The sequence below is a fragment of the Entelurus aequoreus genome, linkage group LG07 (assembly GCF_033978785.1).
Source record: "Entelurus aequoreus isolate RoL-2023_Sb linkage group LG07, RoL_Eaeq_v1.1, whole genome shotgun sequence".
Classification (NCBI taxonomy): Eukaryota; Metazoa; Chordata; class Actinopteri; order Syngnathiformes; family Syngnathidae; genus Entelurus; species Entelurus aequoreus.
In genome coordinates, this window is record NC_084737.1 from 3,115,281 (window position 1) to 3,133,671 (window position 18,391).

The window sequence follows — 18,391 nt, forward strand, 5'->3', positions numbered from 1 at the left end:
ATTTCAATAGTCGTTTTTGTTTTTCTTCCTCGCCTTTTTGGTTTTGGCTGCCATTTTAAAGTGTTTGATATCATTTTAGCTGAACAGCCTATCATTTTCTGCACTTCCTTATAGGTTTTCCCCTCTTTTATGAAATTCTTAATCAAAGAACGCTCTTCTTCTGGGGCCGTACTTATCAAGCTTCTTAGAGTGCCATTTTACACTTAAGTCCTGAAAATTTGCGAAATTTAGTCCTACTCTCAAACTTAAGAATAAAAGCTTTTTATCAACGTTCTTAAGTCTAAGAATCACTCCTACTCTCCACGATATTTAAGAGACCTTCAGAGGTGTCTTAAGTGGTTAGGAGTTGCCAGCAGGGGATGGCACTGAGGCGAGAGAGACGTGCGCGAACGTTCATCTTTGTTTGATGACGAGCAGCTGATCAAACGTTATCGTTTAGACAGAGCAGGTATTATTTTTGTCACAGATTTAATAATTTTCCATTCCTTGTTGATTTCTGCATGTGGCTGCAGTGGACTAGTATATATAGAGCCACCCACACCAGTTTCAAATTAGTTGCCTAATTAATGAATTGGAAAAAAATGTTATGAGTGTAGCGTATGTGTGTGGCACACACATACGCTAGGTTACAGCATGTGAGGTGAGTGACGTCAGTGAGTGTGTGGGCGAGAGAGAGAGGGAGCGGTATTGTGAGTGCGAGCGGGGACTAGTTTGTTTTGTGTTGGATTGGCTGTGTGCAAGCAATCAATAAAGCAAGATTTGCAACTAATCGCCGGACTCATCATTCACTCTAAAGTCGTCCGCTGTGGAGACCCACTGTCGGGTAAAGTGAAGGGTGTTGCCCCGAGCATACATCCTAGAGAAGTGTCTCCCCTGCCTCTTTGATTACGGTCTGGGAGCAGGAAGCAGGAAAGGTGCAACAAAGAGGAAACATTTATTTTTGATTCATTGCCAATATTGTTTGTTTGTTTTGTATTATTTTGTAGTTTATTGTCAAAATATACACTCCCATTGTCCACTTAAATATTTCTAAGATATTTCTTTATTCCTAGACAAGGGATTCCCTTCCGTGATTGGTCATTTCTATGGACACAGAAATGGCGTCACCTAAAATTCCGTTTACGGCACATAGTAATGTCGTAATTCAGCTCTGAGTGTGACACTTAAGATTCAGTCATACACTTCGCTGAAAGTGTGAGTAAGACGCTTGATAACTAACTTTTAAGTGCAGCTTTCAGCCAAGAATTTATTTACTCTTAAGTCAACTCTTAGCAGACTTCTTAGGAGTAATTCTAAGAAGCTTGATAAGTACGGCCCCTGAACAGTGTCTTCAACGACCCATTTTACTCTGTTTTTCCAAGGACAAATGCACAGCCAGCATATGCAGCGTCAGTTGCCTTGATCCTAAAATAAGGGCCACTTGTTTAACTTTTTTTTTTTTTTACACATAATCAATGATGTCACTTATGGAACGCAGCGCTGCTATTTTTTTGAACACGCCCCTTTCAGTAAATGATTCAGTTTCACAGAATCAGCAGCATGCACATCATTCCTGTTGGGTCTGTTGGTTTTCTATACCTTTACTAAACCTTCTAGAAACTTACTTGCAGTGTAGCAGTTGAAATTCTAACAAAAACAGTGATTTATCTTGCTAGTGATGTGGGACTGCTATTATTTTGAACACAACTGTATATGTTTAAAATGTACTTTTATTCTGTATGATGTGGATGTGCCATATCTTGAGCTTGATGTGTTTGAGGTTGTCCGTGGTTTCAACTTTATGCCACTGCTATTTCTCCTAAATGGTCCGGTACAAGAACTTAACAAGATTTCCATGACATTTTGTGAAAATCTTACGTCATGTCTTAATCCCTTTAGAAGTGTGCTAGGTGCCCAGCAATAACCTACAACTACTGCTCTGTACCGTTTGATGCTTTTTCATGAAAATGGCAGCCAGGAAGTGTTTATTTTTTATTTTGGATGTAAGAATTTTTTGTACCTGAATCGGAGTAAAAGGCAGCAATGGGAATATGTTTGGTTTTCTTGGAGCTGAAGACCTACCTAATGGTCACGCCTTCTCTGCTCTTTCAACTTTAAAGACAGCTGTTTTGTGAACATAGTTTGATGCCAGATTCTCCAATGTTCATGTATATCCACTATCAAATTAGTATTAGCATCTAGCTGGTTAAATGTGGTGTGTCTCTCTATACAGCTAGGTTAAACCTCCGCCACCTGAGTGGTGGCGGAGGTTAACCAATTGCAACAAAGAAGGGGCAGTTAATGAGCATCCTACGTAATTGTTTATTTTGGCCAAAATGAGAAGAATGTCAGTTTACAATGTTCGTAATATGAGATTTACAGTCGTGGTCAAAAGTTTACATACACTTGTGAAGGACATAATGTCATGGCTGTCTTGAGTTTCCAATCATTTCTACAACTCTTATTTTTTTGATTGGAGCACATACTTGTTGGTCACAAAAACATTCATGAAGTTTGGTTCTTTTATGAATTTATTATGGGTCTACTGAAAATGTGACCAAACCTGCTAGGTCAAAAGTATACATACAGCAACATACATGATCAATTTTGGTGATATAGAAAAGTTACAATCAAATCAAATTAGCTTCATGGCATGGCCTCTTAACTTCACGTGAGTGACTATGATTGACGACGCCTGTTGACTTCTCTGAGTCCATTTAAATACAGTCATTAGACTCGGTTACAAACGCCACAATGGGAAAGTGTGTCATCACACAGCAATAGTGATCTTGTGAAATGTGCATTCCACTTAATGCAGGATGGGGTGACACCTGAAAACATGTGTGTATGCTTATCCACCTTCTGATTTTTCAATGTTTGTGCTCTCCACTGACCTGCCCTGACTGTGTACATATTTGAATTTTAGATAATGAGCTTTAATGCTCAGGATTTACGAAGAAGACTGTGGATCATCTTTCCAGGAGAAGAAGGCCTCGACTATGGCGGTGTTGCAAGGCAAGTACCAAGTGGGAACTAATGGATAATCACAGTGTCTAGTACAGTGTTTTTCAACCTTTTTTGAGCCAAGGCACATTTTTTGCGTTGAAAAAATCCAGAGGCACACCCCCAGCAGAAATCATTCAAAAAACGAAACTCAGTTGACAGTAAAAAGTCGTCGTCGTCGCAATTGTTGGATATGAATTCAAACCATAACCAAGCATGCATCACTATAACTCTTGTCTCAAAGTAGTTTCACTGTCATGACCTGTCACATCACGCTGTGACTTATTTAGACTTTTTTGCTGTTTTCCTGTGTGTATTGTTTTACTTTTTGTCTTGCGGTCCTATTTTGGTGGCTTTCTCCCCGCATCTATTTCGTTTTAGAAATCAAGAATATTTCAGTTGTTTTTATCCTTCTTTGTGGGGACATTGTTGATTGTCATGTCATGTTCGGATGCACTTTGTGGACGCCGTCTTTGCTCCACAGTAAGTCTTTGCTGTCGTCCAGCATTCTGCTTTTGTTTACTTTGTAGCCAGTTCAGTTTAAGTTTCATTCTGCATAGCCTTCCCTAAGCTTCAATGCCATTTCTTAGGGGCACTCGCCTTTTGTTTATTTTTGATTTAAGCATTACATACCTTTTTACCTTCACGCTGCCTCCTGCTGTTTCCAACATCTACAAATCAATTAGCTACCTGCTGCCACCTACTGATATGGAAGAGTATTACACGGTTACTCTGCCCAGCTCTAGACAGCACCGACACTCAACAACAACACAACATTTGCAGACTATAATTACTGCTTTGCAAAACATATTTTTAACCCAAATAGGTGAAATTGGAACAACAGACTGCATCTCACGACACACTGGTTGAAAAACACTGGTCTAGTACACTCAATGTGTGTGTTGAGACTCACTTTGGCCCCGTTTACACTGAACACCAAATCCGATTTTTTTGCCCTCAAGTGATACACATCGGGTTTTTTTTGCCGGTCTAAACGCTCCAAAGTGCTTCAAATCTGATCTTTTGGCATCAGATTCAGGCCACATCAGGAGGTACCGGTAGTCCTAAATTTGATTAGAATCTGATATTTTTCAAATGTGACTTCAGTCTAAACGCAATGCGACCATCAGCTATGGGCGAGTTACGTCACTCGTGTGCGCCAGCGGAAATGAATATTTCATCACAACATCCGGTTTCGGTTTCTATGTAAGACGACTGAATTTTCGGGGCATCACTTGTCAATAGTGCGCAATAATAGGCTATATGTAATATTTAAATATATATTTTGATTCCAAAGAAAGTGATGGTGCCGCATTTGCTTACATGTGAGTTGAAAATCAAAGCTAACGTAGATCCACGCTGTCCGTGTCTCCTCTACTTAACAGCCATAAAAAGATTATAACCCTCCCAAATGTATTACACTATATACATCCATTCATACATTATATTACTTTCATGTAAAAAACACTCATTTTTAAGTAGTTCCGACTTTTATTTTATTTTGTAGTAGTAGCGACTTCCTCCCGGTCAATGTCCCTTGTTTTCACTTTATCGAAGTGCGCATGCAAGTGACTTTGAGGCCACATTACACTGAAGTCTGACAAAAAATTTACTTGCAGTGTAAACAGTCAGCTGGAAAAATCAGATAAAAAAAAATCAGATTTGTGCCACTTTGGCCTGCAGTGTAAACGTAGTAATTAAGTGTTGGACGAGAGTCGTTATCCCTCCTCTTCTTGTCTTACAGGGAGTGGTTCTTCCTGCTGTCCCACGAGGTGCTGAACCCCATGTACTGTCTGTTTGAATACGCCGGGAAAGAAAACTACTGTCTGCAGATCAACCCGGCCTCTTACATCAACCCCGACCATCTGAAATATTTCAAGTTCATCGGCCGCTTCATCGCCATGGTTAGTCCTTGTACATCTTCTATCAACTAGTGTGTCTGACTAGGACACAATCCCAACCTAATTCCTGGTCTGTCTTTTTTTTTAGGCGCTCTTCCACGGCAAGTTCATCGACACGGGTTTCTCGCTACCATTTTATAAGCGCATCCTGAACAAGCCTTTAGCCCTCAAAGACCTGGAGTCCGTCGATCCCGAGTTCTACAACTCCCTCATGTGGATCAAGTAAGTTCTGTTTTTGTCCACAGTATTTTTCAAAACTGAGTACACCCCTCTTATTTCAACAAGCGTTTTTATTACATCTTGTCGGGTCTAGGGATGGGTACTAAAAAACTTGGTTCCCTAATGGCACCAGTGCCAGACAAAGCTTCATTTTGGTGCTCAATGAATGCACAGGCTGGAAATACTTGAAGGTGATTTTGTTCAAGTAGTGTCTTGCTAGTAATGTAGCGTCCCGACAGAAACACACAAAGTCTGACGCTCTAAACCAGGGGTGCCCATTAAGTCGATTGAGAGCTAGCGGTCGATGGTGGAGGGTGTGTCAGTCCATCGCCAGCCAGGCATTAAAAAAATAGACCTAAAAATTAGCGATCATCAATCTTCACCAAGACGTCATTTTCCTCACTTGATTGACATTCACGGCACCCGTGGGTCTTGTGAGATGACTTTTTAAGAAAAAGTGACCGACAGGAAGGCGGGAAACACTTTTTATTTCAACAGACTCTAGCGCCGTATTTGCCGTCAAAACTCTAAAGACCGACTGCACAGTTCCTACCTTCACAATAAAAGCGCTGCTTCATCCTGCCTACGCTGACAAAATAAGAGTCTCAGAAAGCTGGCGTGCACAAGCTAGCAAGCTACGGAGTTTGTATTTCTTGTAAAGTCTATAAAAAGGAGTATGGGAGCTGGACAAAAAAGATGGCAAAAAGCAAGCACTTTCATGTGGTATTGGACAGAAAGGAGGACTTTTTTTCTCCTCCATTTGAAAATGTGGACGTTATTATCACTACTGTCTGATTCCAATCAATGCAAGTCATCACAATCAGCTAATGCACCAACTTATATTCTTGTCTTCATGAAAGAAAGGAATTTATATGTGTTAAACATTCTTGTATTATCATTAAACACCTTTAACTAGTTATCAAAAACCTCTCTTTCATAAATAAATCAATATAAATGATATATATGAATGAGGTAGATCCCCTCCACTTGGTCAATTGAAAAGTAGCTCGCCTGCAGAAAAAGTGTGGGCACCCCTGCTCTAAACACTCCAACAACAGTTCTCACGTCCAACACCGCACAAACCTTTCACCGGAGCTCATCTTTCAACAATCAGGGTCACAGCGAGCGAGGCGCATTCTAAAAATCTAATTTTCAACCCGAACAGGTTGTTTTTTGCACATTCTGTGTTCTGTGTTGCTGCTCGTTTAGCTGTGATAATTATGACCATGTGTTTCTGGATTCTATTTCATATGGGTTTATTTATTACTTTCATTTTATTGAAATTATTGAAATGTTTTAAATTGTTATTCTGTTCAAAGCTCGGTATAAATAACACAAATTATATTTTACATTCTTCAGTGTTTTAAAAATACAAATTTTAGCACCGGTATTGGTTTAAATGTAAAGACTCGGGGTGTCTCAATCTGTCATTAACATCGGTTCGATATCAGCAAAAAACAAGTATCAGATTCTATCGGCGTGCATTTTAAATCTCTGATATTAGGCCGCAATACAAGGAGTCTTGGAGCATGTTTACATCTAAATGTTCTCCAATAAGCACACAAGGTTGGTCTTTTCTTGTGTTGTCCCAGGTTAAACACGGTATGCTATAGGCTACTATGAGCAAACAGCTACACAACAGCTAAGCCCACAATAGCACAAAAGCTAGAAATATGTAATAAGTGTCATTAATTGGACAATATTGCAGTCTAAAACATGGCATTTGTCAATACAAACAAGTATTAAATAACAAAGTTGCATATTACTTACAAATACAGAGTCTCCAAGGCAATTGTGTATTAGAAATGATCCAGTAACAAACGTGTCCCATCATTCAATTCACTGCGTCAAGAGTTTAACCTAGATATAATCATTGTGGCTACTAAGTTATGCTCCAAAAAAATTACCATTCCACCTCAATTTACAGACATGGTAAGTTCATTCCAGATAGTTAATAATAAATAGGTTAGTGTTCTTCATAACTACTATTGTTCTGTTTAAGTAAATTCACTTGATCAAGCCTTTTCTGTCCTAACATTCCATAATACAAAATAATAAAAGTATGTATGATTCCTGCTGTTATATCAAATCAATATTGGTATCGGCGAATACGCAACGCTCCAATATTGGTATTGTATCGAAAGTGAAAAAGTTGTATCGGGCTATCTCTACTTTTGACAATGTCTGTGATGACAAATTTTGACTGGATAGTAAATCTATGTTGCTATCCAAACTGTATAGTTTGGTGTTGTGATTGTCCTCCCTGTTCCCTTAGGGACAACAACATCGAAGAGTGCGGCTTGGAAATGTTCTTCTGTGTCGACAAGGAAATCTTAGGGGAAATCACCACCCACGACCTGAAACCTGAAGGAGGAGACATCCAAGTTACGGAGGAGAACAAAGAAGAGTACATCAGGTGTGTGTTGACATTACATAAACCTATACTAAAATGATCACTCACACTACACAGAACACATGAATGTAATATGAAATACAGCAAGAAAAAGATTAAAAAGATACCATCTTTATTCTTGATGATGGCAATGCAGCCACTGTTATCTTATTCCCTTTTCTGTGTGTTTTACTAAGTCAAATTTTGACATACAGTAACAAAAGTCAAATGTAATGAAAAACTAAAAATAAGAAATAAATGATACATATTGCGCACTAAACGATTGCACAATGTGTAGATAAATTACAAAACAAAAGCACTTGCTCATTCCTTGGTTGAATGCTATTTCTGTCACAGCATCACCGTCGCTGTCTGACTCTGAATTTTACTTGATTTTCCAAAAGGTTTTATTTCAATTTTATTTTTTCATTTTGGTGCACAAACATGAAATTAGTAAACTATAATTAACTTGAATTTTACAATGTATGAAGAAATACATCTATTTTTATTTTTATTAAATTGTATTATTTTATTTTATGTTTTATTTAAATCCATTTATTGACCCATGGTGACACACATGTAATGATCAATGAACATCTCAATACATGGATTATAAAAATGATCTTAAAAGTGCTTGAATGTCTTTTTTTTAACCTCTTAAGGCTGAAGCTGTTTGTTTACATGCTTTTTTTATGTATCTTTGCTATTTGGGCTTATTGGACCCTAATTCGAATAAAAACTAAGAATCATCTTTTGATATGATGTACTTAGTCCAGGGGTCGGCAACCTTTACCACTCAAAGAGCCATTTTGGAAAGTTTCACAAATTAACGAAAACAATGGGAGCCACAAAAAAAATTGGAAAATTTAAAATGAAAAACACCGCATACAAAGCTTAAATTGCTTTGCGCTATGTTGATGTGTGGGGGGGTTTGGTGGTAGCGGGGGTGTATAATGTAGACCGGAAGAGTTAGGGCTGCATGGGATTCTGGGTCTTTGTTGTGTTGTGTTACGGTGCGGATGTTCTCCAGAAATGTTTTTGTCATTCTTTTTTGGTGTGGGTTCACAGTGTGGCGCATATTTGTAACGTAACAGTTTTAAAGTTGTTACATACGGCTACCGTCAGTGTAAGCTGTGTGGCTGTTGAGCAAGTATGCCTTGCTGTCGCCTACGTGTGCAAGTAAAAGCAACATACAACATGTGGCCGGGCTGGCACGCTGTTTGTAAATGCTATAGAGGACAATTAATGAAATGCCATTAGGGCACGCCCTTGATTAAGTAATTCGAGTGAAAATAGGATAATATTTGCCCTGGGAGATTTCTAGGAGAGGCAGTCTCCTGGGAAAATCGGGGGGGGGGGGGGGGGGGGGTCGTTAAGTATACTGGGAAAACCGGGAGGGTCGGCAAGTATGCAGCTGAGCCGCATCAGAGTGGTCAAAGAGCCGCATGCGGCTCCGGAGCCGCGGGTTGCCGACCCCTGACTTAGTCCATAAGTACACAAACGTGTACTTCGTGTTTAGTGACATGCTAATTCTTATTTTTACACTTTTTTTTCCAAATTCCATTGTATGTTATACTCTTCTGACACCACCAGATGGCAGTATAAGTGTCCACATAAGCGGCCATAAGACCCCAATTCAGTTGTGTACACAATTTTGGAAATAAGAGCTAAAAGGTGCTGTCCACGCATGTGGCCACTAAGCCTTTAGAGGTTTTAATGTGTGTTATTGCTTTCAGGTTGGTAGCAGAGTGGAGGCTGTCTCGAGGCGTAGAAGAGCAAACACAGGCGTTCTTCGAAGGCTTCAACGAGGTCCTCCCGCAGCAGTACCTGCAGTATTTTGACGCCAAAGAGCTGGAGGTACAAACACATACACCCAGATCGGATTTGATCCATTCTGCACGATACATGGTGGTCCTAACAATTAAGGAAACAAAATGTATTTATGTGGGGCCGACTTTATTTAACATCTATATGCTCCCACTAGGACAAATCATGCAAAATAATAACATTGACCATCATTGCTATGCCGATGACACCCAAATCTATGTAGCGCTATCACCAAATGACTATCGCCCCATAGATCTTCTGTGCCAGTGCATTGAGCAAGTCAAACACTGGATGTGCCAAAATTTCCTACAACTAAATGAAGATAAAACTGAGATAATTGTTTTTGGTGCTAAAAAAGAAAGGTTTAAAGTCATCCAACACCTTCAATCACTGTCCCTGAAAACCTCAAATAAAGCCAGAAATCTTGGGGTTATTTTAGATTCTGATTTACATTTCGACAGTCACATCAAATCAGTAACAAAATCGGCCTACTATCACCTCAAAAATGTAAAAAGACTTAGAGGGCTCATGTCAGCTCAAGACTTAGAAAAACTTGTACATGCCTTTATTACCAGTAGGCTAGACTATTGTAATGGTCTCCTTGCAGGTCTTCCCAAAAAAACTGTCAGGCAGCTACAGCTTGTTCAGAACGCTGCTGCTAGAGTTCTAACAAAGACCAAAAAATGTGAGCACATTACACCAATTCTTAAATCCTTACATTGGCTCCCTGTACATCAGAGAATAGATTTCAAAATCCTCCTGCTCACATATAAATCACTACATGGTCTAGGGCCCAAGTATATCACTGATATGCTCCCACTATATACGCCCTCTAGATCACTAAGATCTTCTGAGACCAATCTGTTAGCGGTTCCAAGAGTAAACTCAAATCAAGGGAGATCATCATTCAGTCACTATGCAACACATAGCTGGAATAAACTTCCTGAAGATGTCAGACTCTCCCCAACTCTCACTACTTTTAAAACTAGACTGAAGACTTTTATGTTCACCTTAGCTTTCAGCTAAATCTTTTAATCTTTTGACTTTTAACGTCTGCACTGTTTTTATTTTTATTGTCTGCATTTTAATTTTGCTTTTATTTTCTTTCATTTCACTTTGTTGTCTGTGAAGCACTTTGAGTCTGCCTTGTGTATGAAAAGCGCTATACAAATAAAGTTGCCTTGCCCTTGCCTTGCCTACTGGTTTGTCCTTGCAGGTGATGCTGTGTGGCATGCAGGAGATCGACCTGGCAGACTGGCAAAGAAACACCATCTACCGACATTACCCTCGAGGCAGCAAGCAGATCCTGTGGTTCTGGCAGGTCAGCAGCGACACCATAAGGAAGTCAGGAACAGAGATGACCGTGTTATTTGTGTTCACCCCATCATCACTTATTTTGCCTGTCTGTGGATTGTTGCCTCGTGTACCTAATGTTCTGTCCTTGATCTTGGATCATGTCCCCGCCCTGCAGTTAATAAAAGAGATGGACAACGAGAAGAGGATGAGGCTGTTGCAGTTTGTCACCGGTACCTGCCGCCTTCCTGTAGGAGGCTTTGCTGACCTCATGGGTAATATTTTTATTATTATAATTTGACTGTTTATTTTTGTTTGATTTTTTGGTTACACTTATGCTGAGCATTTTCTATAATGAAATAAATAGGCAAATTCAGACCTGTCGTTATGTTTGCTTTTAATGCCAATAATGAAAGCTTCAGTTAAATCTAAAGAGTTTGAGGTTGTTTTTTTTAATCCAGCTCTACATGGTAAAACTGCATGACTTTAGGCGTGTACCTCACTTTATAGGAAGCAATGGCCCTCAAAAGTTCTGCATTGAGAAGGTGGGAAAAGAGAACTGGCTTCCCAGAAGTCACACGTGGTGAGTCCCCATTTAATTTACAGTGTGTGCAATGCCAAGTTACTGTACCATGGTGGACAGAAATGTTGCTCATTGAAGTTCCTTAGTTTAGTTTAGTTTATTAAGGATCCCCATTAGTCTACACCGCAGTGGAGACTATTATTCCTGGGGTCCAGGCAAAAAAAACATCACACAATCACAAAACAAAAGATTACAATGCAGTACAACATGATCAATAATAAAATGTTGGAATACAAAAATAGCAACAACAAAAAACAATAACTTAGAGTTTACATAATAATGTTCATACCAAAGATAAAAAGAGCAATATAAAAATATATATACACTACCGTTCAAAAGTTTGGGGTCACATTGAAATGTCCTTATTTTTGAAGGAAAAGCACTGTACTTTTCAATGAAGATAACTTTAAACTAGTCTTAACTTGAAAGAAATACACTCTAAACATTGCTAATGTGGTAAATGACTATTCTAGCTGCAAATGTCTGCTTTTTGGTGCAATATCTACATAGGTGTGTAGAGGCCCATTTCCAGCAACTATCACTCCAGTGTTCTAATGGTACAATGTGTTTGCTCATTGGCTCAGAAGGCTAATTGATGATTAGAAAACCCTTGTGCAATCATGTTCACACATCTGAAAACACTTTAGCTCCTTACAGAAGCTACAAAACTGACCTTCCTTTGAGCAGATTGAGTTTCTGGAGCATCACATTTGTGGGGTCAATTAAACGCTCAAAATGGCCAGAGAAAGAGAACTTTCATCTGAAACTCGACAGTCTATTCTTGTTCTTAAAAATGAAGGCTATTCCACAAAATTGTTTGGGTGACCCCAAACTTTTGAACAGTAGTGTATATTTTTGCTAAAATAAAATATAATAAACAACAATAAGTGACGAAAAAGTACCATCCATTCATTTTCTACTGCTTGTCCCATAGTCAATAATCAATAAAACCAGTATAACATTAGGTACAATCTAGAATAATCTCTTTCCTTATATTTACCACTTGCTTTTTCTATGGCTTTCTTTGAAGCCACACCAGGATTGGGCGCTTTAAATAAATGTTCCATTTTCTTTTACAAATATGAGCAAATCAATTAGTTGATTGTCGTTGATCAACAAACAGCATATGATCATCTCTTTCTGAATGTTCTGAATTTGTTTTGCTAGTATTTTATTGATAAGTTTAATGATGCCTGGAGTAGTTGTGCCATAATGGACGCCCGCATGGACTTCTTGAGAAAGCAAGCTTGAAATGAATCTACAGAAGAATGCATTGGTTTAATCATTATGTTCCTCTCCCCCAGCGTACAAAATGTGGCGATAACCATCGAACAGGAATTAAGTTGTTGCAGTGTAGCATTGTGGTACACTCGTCTAATAGTCTCAATATAAACATGGTGGATAATAATTGCTATACACTGCAAAAAGTCAGTGTTCAAAAACAAGGAAAAAAAAATAGGGGTATTTTATTTGAACTAAGCAAAAGTATCTGCCAATAGAACAAGAACATTTGGCTTATCAACTTTCCAAAACTAGTCAAATTAGCTAACTTCAATGAACCCAAAATAGCTTAAAATAAGTATATTCTCACTAATAACAAGTGCACTTTTCTTGATAGAAAAAAAAGAGCCTTTTTTTCTCAATATGTTGATAAATATTCTTAAATGAAGTAAATGCTAGTGCCATTATCTTGACATAATGATATGCGCTCGGCTTTACATTTCTTGAAACCAGCAAACTTATACTAAAAACAAATTTATTGTTCTTAATGGAAAGGCAACAAGGCGACCGCTTGTTACTCTCGGTCTCCTAGCCGCTCAGGCAAATCATATTGTCTAAAAATGCATTTTTCCATGGATAACATGACATCATCACGCAAAGTGCGTGCTCTTTCAATCAATTCGTGCGCATATATACAGCACGGCCCCCGGCCAATATGTTATTAATTGTAATTTGGAAGAATTTATCTGAATGTGCATGAACTATTTCTGTCCAAAATTGTTAGAAATGTCACATGTTAAATGTTTAAATATTAACTGTCAGTTTACTGTACTGTGCCAACTGTACTACTATATGAGTACCTATTTTCTCTTGTTTCATTGAAAATAAAACCGCAAAGTCCATTTGGCTGTCATCTGTTTTAATTATGAGACACAATTGTGTCAAAGTCATGATTATTTTATTTCATGCTTGAAATAAGAAATGATTACTTTAAAAAAGTAGTTTTCTACTTGTGAGTGTTGATGACACAGCTTTGCAACAGTTGATATTCTAGTTTCAAGCATGTTTTACTCAATATAGCTCATCAAATCTCAGCAACAAGCTGTAATATCTTACTGAGATCATTTAGGACCAAAACAAGTAAAACACTCTAACATAAAATCTGCTTAGTGAGAAGAATGATCTTATCAGACAGCAAATAAGCAAATATCACCCTTATTTGAGATATTTCATCTTACTTAGGTTTCAGTTTTTGCAGTGTAAATGGATCACATGTTTACTTACATCCTGGTTCTAAACTTTGCTACAGTTTCAACAGATTAGACCTGCCGCCCTACAAGAGCTACGAGCAGCTGAAAGAGAAGCTGATGTTCGCCATCGAGGAGACGGAAGGCTTCGGACAGGAGTGATGTTTTGAAAGCAGCCTCAAGAGGCAGGTACACAGGGATCAAGACCACAATGGGACTCTTGTGTGTTTCTTGCATCCATCCCAAAGGAAAACCTTTCCGATCGCTAGCCTTCGTCGGAACCAAAATCTACCACCATTGATCCCGTACCTCAGAATGAGCGCCAATTTAGGCATGGTAGCATTTGCCAAATCCCCCTGAGATCATCAGTGAGGTTAAAGAATCACCACTGGAGGGCAGCAATTGTGTCTTGCTTTGCATTAGTCCAAATATTCATCGCTAGGTTAAAAGCGGGTCGCCAACAGTGACGCTGATTGTATTGTGTTGGCTCTTAGGGTGCACTCACACTTTTTAGGCAACCGTTTGTTGGTCTCGGCACGCTTGAAAAAGGTGCACCTGGGCTTGTCTGCTCATGCAAGAGAGCCTAACCTGGGCGTGTATACTAATCAATGAAATCGCTCCTTCTGCTAGTTATTAATGACTATCGCCACCTTGCATCATAGAAAGACTTGAAAGTCCACTGGCAGATGCACGTAAATAGATTTGTCTTGTGCTCCCTCCTCCCTCCAGTTATGGACGATAACAGCCTCCTCGCACCATAGAACCACTCAAAGCAAGCAGGGTCGGGCAATTTGCAATATGGCTTGTATGATGAAGCGATGACGTGTAGAGCAGTGTGAGTGCACCCTTAACAAAGCAACATCCACCACAACGATTGTCTCCTCCTCTCTCACCTGTGTAGCTCCTGTCCCGCTAACAAGACTTTTGAAATACTTTCAAAGGTGAACTGCACTTCTTTTGGGAATTTTGTCTATCATTCACAATCTTTAAGTGAGAAAAACAAATGTTTTCTCTCTTTTTTAATGTATTCTAACTTGTAAATAAACGCTAGCAAGAGTCCGCTGACATGGAGGTATTGGGATTTGCTGTATTCCGCCTAATAAGCGTTCTAAAAACATCTAAAAGCCTCCGTCAATGTATATACACGCTGAGTTTGTATGTAATATAGCAACAGGCACATTCATAATAACGTAATATGTACATATTTTGCTAATTTTAAGCATAAATTGGCGCATTAATTTCACAGACGCATCACAGCGTTCGCTATTTCCTTCAACAACACTGCTAATCATGGCAGACTTCATGAGCGCCAACCACGACTACTTTGGAACAATTAATGATGCAAAACTTTGTATTTTTGATCCGAATATAAGGAGGATGACCGACAAGTTTTAGAAGCTGAGTGATAAGCCGATACACCGCTAAAGAACCAATGCTAAAGAAGAAATACAAACTACAGACATAATAAAACAATCACTTACTGTACAATGTCGGCTCTCACCGGGGTGCCAATTCATGAGATGTTTATATCTTCACGTTTAAATAGAGAATTAATCATGCAAGTAAAAAAAAAAAAGTATTTTCGTGTCTTTCTCGACATCTCCGGGTCTAAGTTGAATGTCAAAGTTGACCAATTTCTCGGTTTAAGGCCACCACCTTCTACTATACAAGTGAGAGGCATGATTTATAATCGAGAATTAACTTTCACCAGCTCAGCGGCAATGCAGCAGCTCAGTGTGTCAATAGCTGCATAAGCCAGTTTCCTCCCTGTGATCGCGGCGCCGCTAAAAGTAGTTCCTTTGCGTTAGCGCTGGTGACAACAATATCGCTAACGCTCGCTTTATATTCCGATCACAAAATATAAATGGAGTCTTGTTAGCATTTTTTTGGGGATGTTTTTAATGGGCGCAATAGATGACTTTCATTAGCTTCTTTGTATTTTACAAATTTGAATGCAAAAAAAAAAAAAGATGTGTTCTTGTCTTGCATTGGAATTGTGAATGATAGGCAAAATTCCCCCAAAAAGTGCAGTTTCCATTCAAGAAGCAAAAATAATGACATATAAGAACCAACTTGTGGTGCTTCACGCACACATTGGGGAGGTGTGCCAATGAGAAGCAGCCCTGGCTCGTTGCTTCCTGCAGTATTTTGCTGTTAGACGGTGGGGAAAATGGCAATGTCTGCACTGAAAACGAGTTCTAGTTTTATAGAACCGCAGTGAATGAAGGTTAGCCATCACCTGAGTGAGGAATTACTAGTACCACCTTCTCATGTTTCTGCTGTTGGTTTTTGTCAAATAAATGACCCTGACGGCGTCCTCTTAGGGGATGACAAGTATTCCAAGATGGCAATTAGGTATATTCATGTATTTTGCGGGGAAAAACACCAAAAAAGTCGAACCAAATAACGTTTTGAGACTGTTTTTCTTAGCTAGATCCTTTGACATAGTGTTTTAACTGTTCCCTCTAGCTGCCCCCGTCACCCCAGAAGCTTTAGTGAATTAAAAGTGTTACATCCTCGATGCTTTATTACTGCAGCAACTGGGTAAAATAAGCGTGAGCAAACAATAATAAGCAGCGGCGTCTTCGTTTTTGAAGATTCTTCATTTGATGCAGGAAACCGAAACCAAATGTGGTGTTGCTCGTGATTCTGATTCATAAATAAAACACTGGTAGTGTTTTTGACAAGGCGTTAATTACACAGCGAGTGGAAGATAACGTAGAAAATAATAGTAGTAATATTCATGAACCTTGCCTTTTGTTGCTAAAGGGGTCCTATTCTACAGTTGCTACAGGTTGAGCGCTGGGGTCATTTTTATGCCACTCCGAAATCTGGTAAACATTCGGGTGCAACAACTTTGAGAGGTTTCCCACGGAATCTCACATTTCACACGTCACAACTTGCTGGGTGTCACCTGGTAATCAACGAGCGCTCTTTTGGACAGCGTCAGCCAAAACATGTTTTTTAGACATAAGAAATGTGTATCTTAAGACTTCATTATGCCCCCCTCAAACACTCATTTAAACTTGATGTGCACTCCCCAAAAAAAACAAAAATGTAAAAGCTTCAATATGCTACAGCGTAGGCCAGCCTTTTGATTCTATTATGGCTCATCTGCGGGGGCTGAACGCATGACTTGCAATTCTGTGCCAGAACACCGGGGGCAGTGTGTTCCTCAACTCTTGTTGACTAGCTGTCAATAGCTTCCTGAGTAGTAGTAGTAGTGAACAACAGCGACGTCCAGGTCGTTGTTGCAAGATGAGCTATAACAGGATCAAGACAAAAGAGATGTTTTTGGTGGAGGTTAATTAAGACCTACCTGAGGGTCTCTTAACGGACAGCTGTTTCGTAAACAAAGCCCAGTCTGACACCAGATCTCCAATTTTCATCTAATTATATCCAATTCTTCCTTATTGATAACGATTATCACATAACCAGTTAAGGGGGGCGTGTGTCTCGGTGCCTGGGAGTGGCGGTCGGACCAGAGTATAATCGTGGTCACAGCTCCAGCATGTCAGCCAAGAGGAGAAAAATGCAGATTTACCCCCGTACACAATAAGAGATTGATGGAGTGTTTTATTAAAAGCCCATCTAATGAGCAGGATATGGCCCCTTTAACTCCTAATAGAGTATTGTATATCTCGTTCATTCATTTTCTAACCATTTAGAAGTTAGCAAATTAAAACCCACAAAACAACCTCCTGCTTATTTTACATGCAGGACCTTTCAAGACCTGCATGTAAAACTGTCACTCTCCTCCTCCACACAAAAAACTACTTGTAAATACAATTAAAAACATTAATTACATGTTTGTTTTTTCCTTTTGTAAAGGGTTTTAATAAGAGGTTTATGGTATCACTATATTTTTTCCTTCACCCTTTCTAATTTCTGATGTACATGAAGTATGTGGGGAAAAAAACTATCTATGAAATGGTCACCTTAATAAATTAAATCAAACCTTAGTGTGTCTTGTTTTTTTTTTCACATTTCTTGGATTCTTTTGTATCCATTTTAGCACTTTCGGGGCAGGCTTTACGTGGGGCAGGGGTGTCAAACTCATTTCAGCTCAGGGGCCGCATGGAGGAAAATCTGTACACACACGTGCTGGACTATTAAAATCATGGCATTAAAGGCCTACTGAAAGCCACTACTAGCGACCACACAGTCTGATAGTTTATATATCAATGATGAAATCTTAACATTGCAACACATGCCAATACGGCCAGGTTAACTTATAAAGTGACATTTTAAATTTCCCGCCACACTTCCGGTTGAAAACGTCTATGTATGATGACGTATGCACGAAGCGGAAGTATTGGGATCCCAATACAAACAGCTCTGTTTTCATCGCAAAATTCACAGTATTCTGAACATCTGTGTTGGTGAATCTTTTGCAATTTGTTCAATTAACAATGGAGACTGCAAAGAAGAAAGCTGTAGGTGGGATCGGTGTATTAGCGGCTGGCTGCAGCAACACAACCAGGAGGACTTTGAGATGGATAGCAGACGCGCTACCGTGAGTACAGCTTTGGCTTCCAAACATTTGATCGCTTGCCCGTACGTGCGTGGCGCTATGTGCATGTCACGTACGTAACTTTGGGGAAATATGTTTCTTCCCGACTGATGGCGGCCAGGGTATCGTCGAAAGCTACAACGCCCGCCGCTGTCCTCACCTTGACTTCCTCCGTCTTCGGGCCGCCGACCGCACCAATCATCGTGGTGAAGT

At 39.4% G+C, this 18,391-nt stretch overlaps 1 protein-coding gene across 1 annotated transcript in view; it reads left to right on the top strand.

Annotated features, from left to right (window-relative positions):
- Positions 1-17,627, top strand: part of itchb (itchy E3 ubiquitin protein ligase b) — a 45,869-nt gene extending 28,242 nt beyond the window's left edge. Inside the window, exons 16-24 of the mRNA XM_062052370.1 lie at positions 2,906-2,998; positions 4,731-4,886; positions 4,972-5,105; positions 7,378-7,518; positions 9,231-9,351; positions 10,538-10,642; positions 10,793-10,889; positions 11,125-11,197; positions 13,728-17,627. Coding sequence (XP_061908354.1) covers positions 2,906-2,998; positions 4,731-4,886; positions 4,972-5,105; positions 7,378-7,518; positions 9,231-9,351; positions 10,538-10,642; positions 10,793-10,889; positions 11,125-11,197; positions 13,728-13,827 — 1,020 coding nt within the window. The 3' untranslated portion in view covers positions 13,828-17,627. The remainder of the gene's footprint in view (positions 1-2,905; positions 2,999-4,730; positions 4,887-4,971; positions 5,106-7,377; positions 7,519-9,230; positions 9,352-10,537; positions 10,643-10,792; positions 10,890-11,124; positions 11,198-13,727) is intronic.
- Positions 17,628-18,391: the final 764 nt, after the last annotated feature.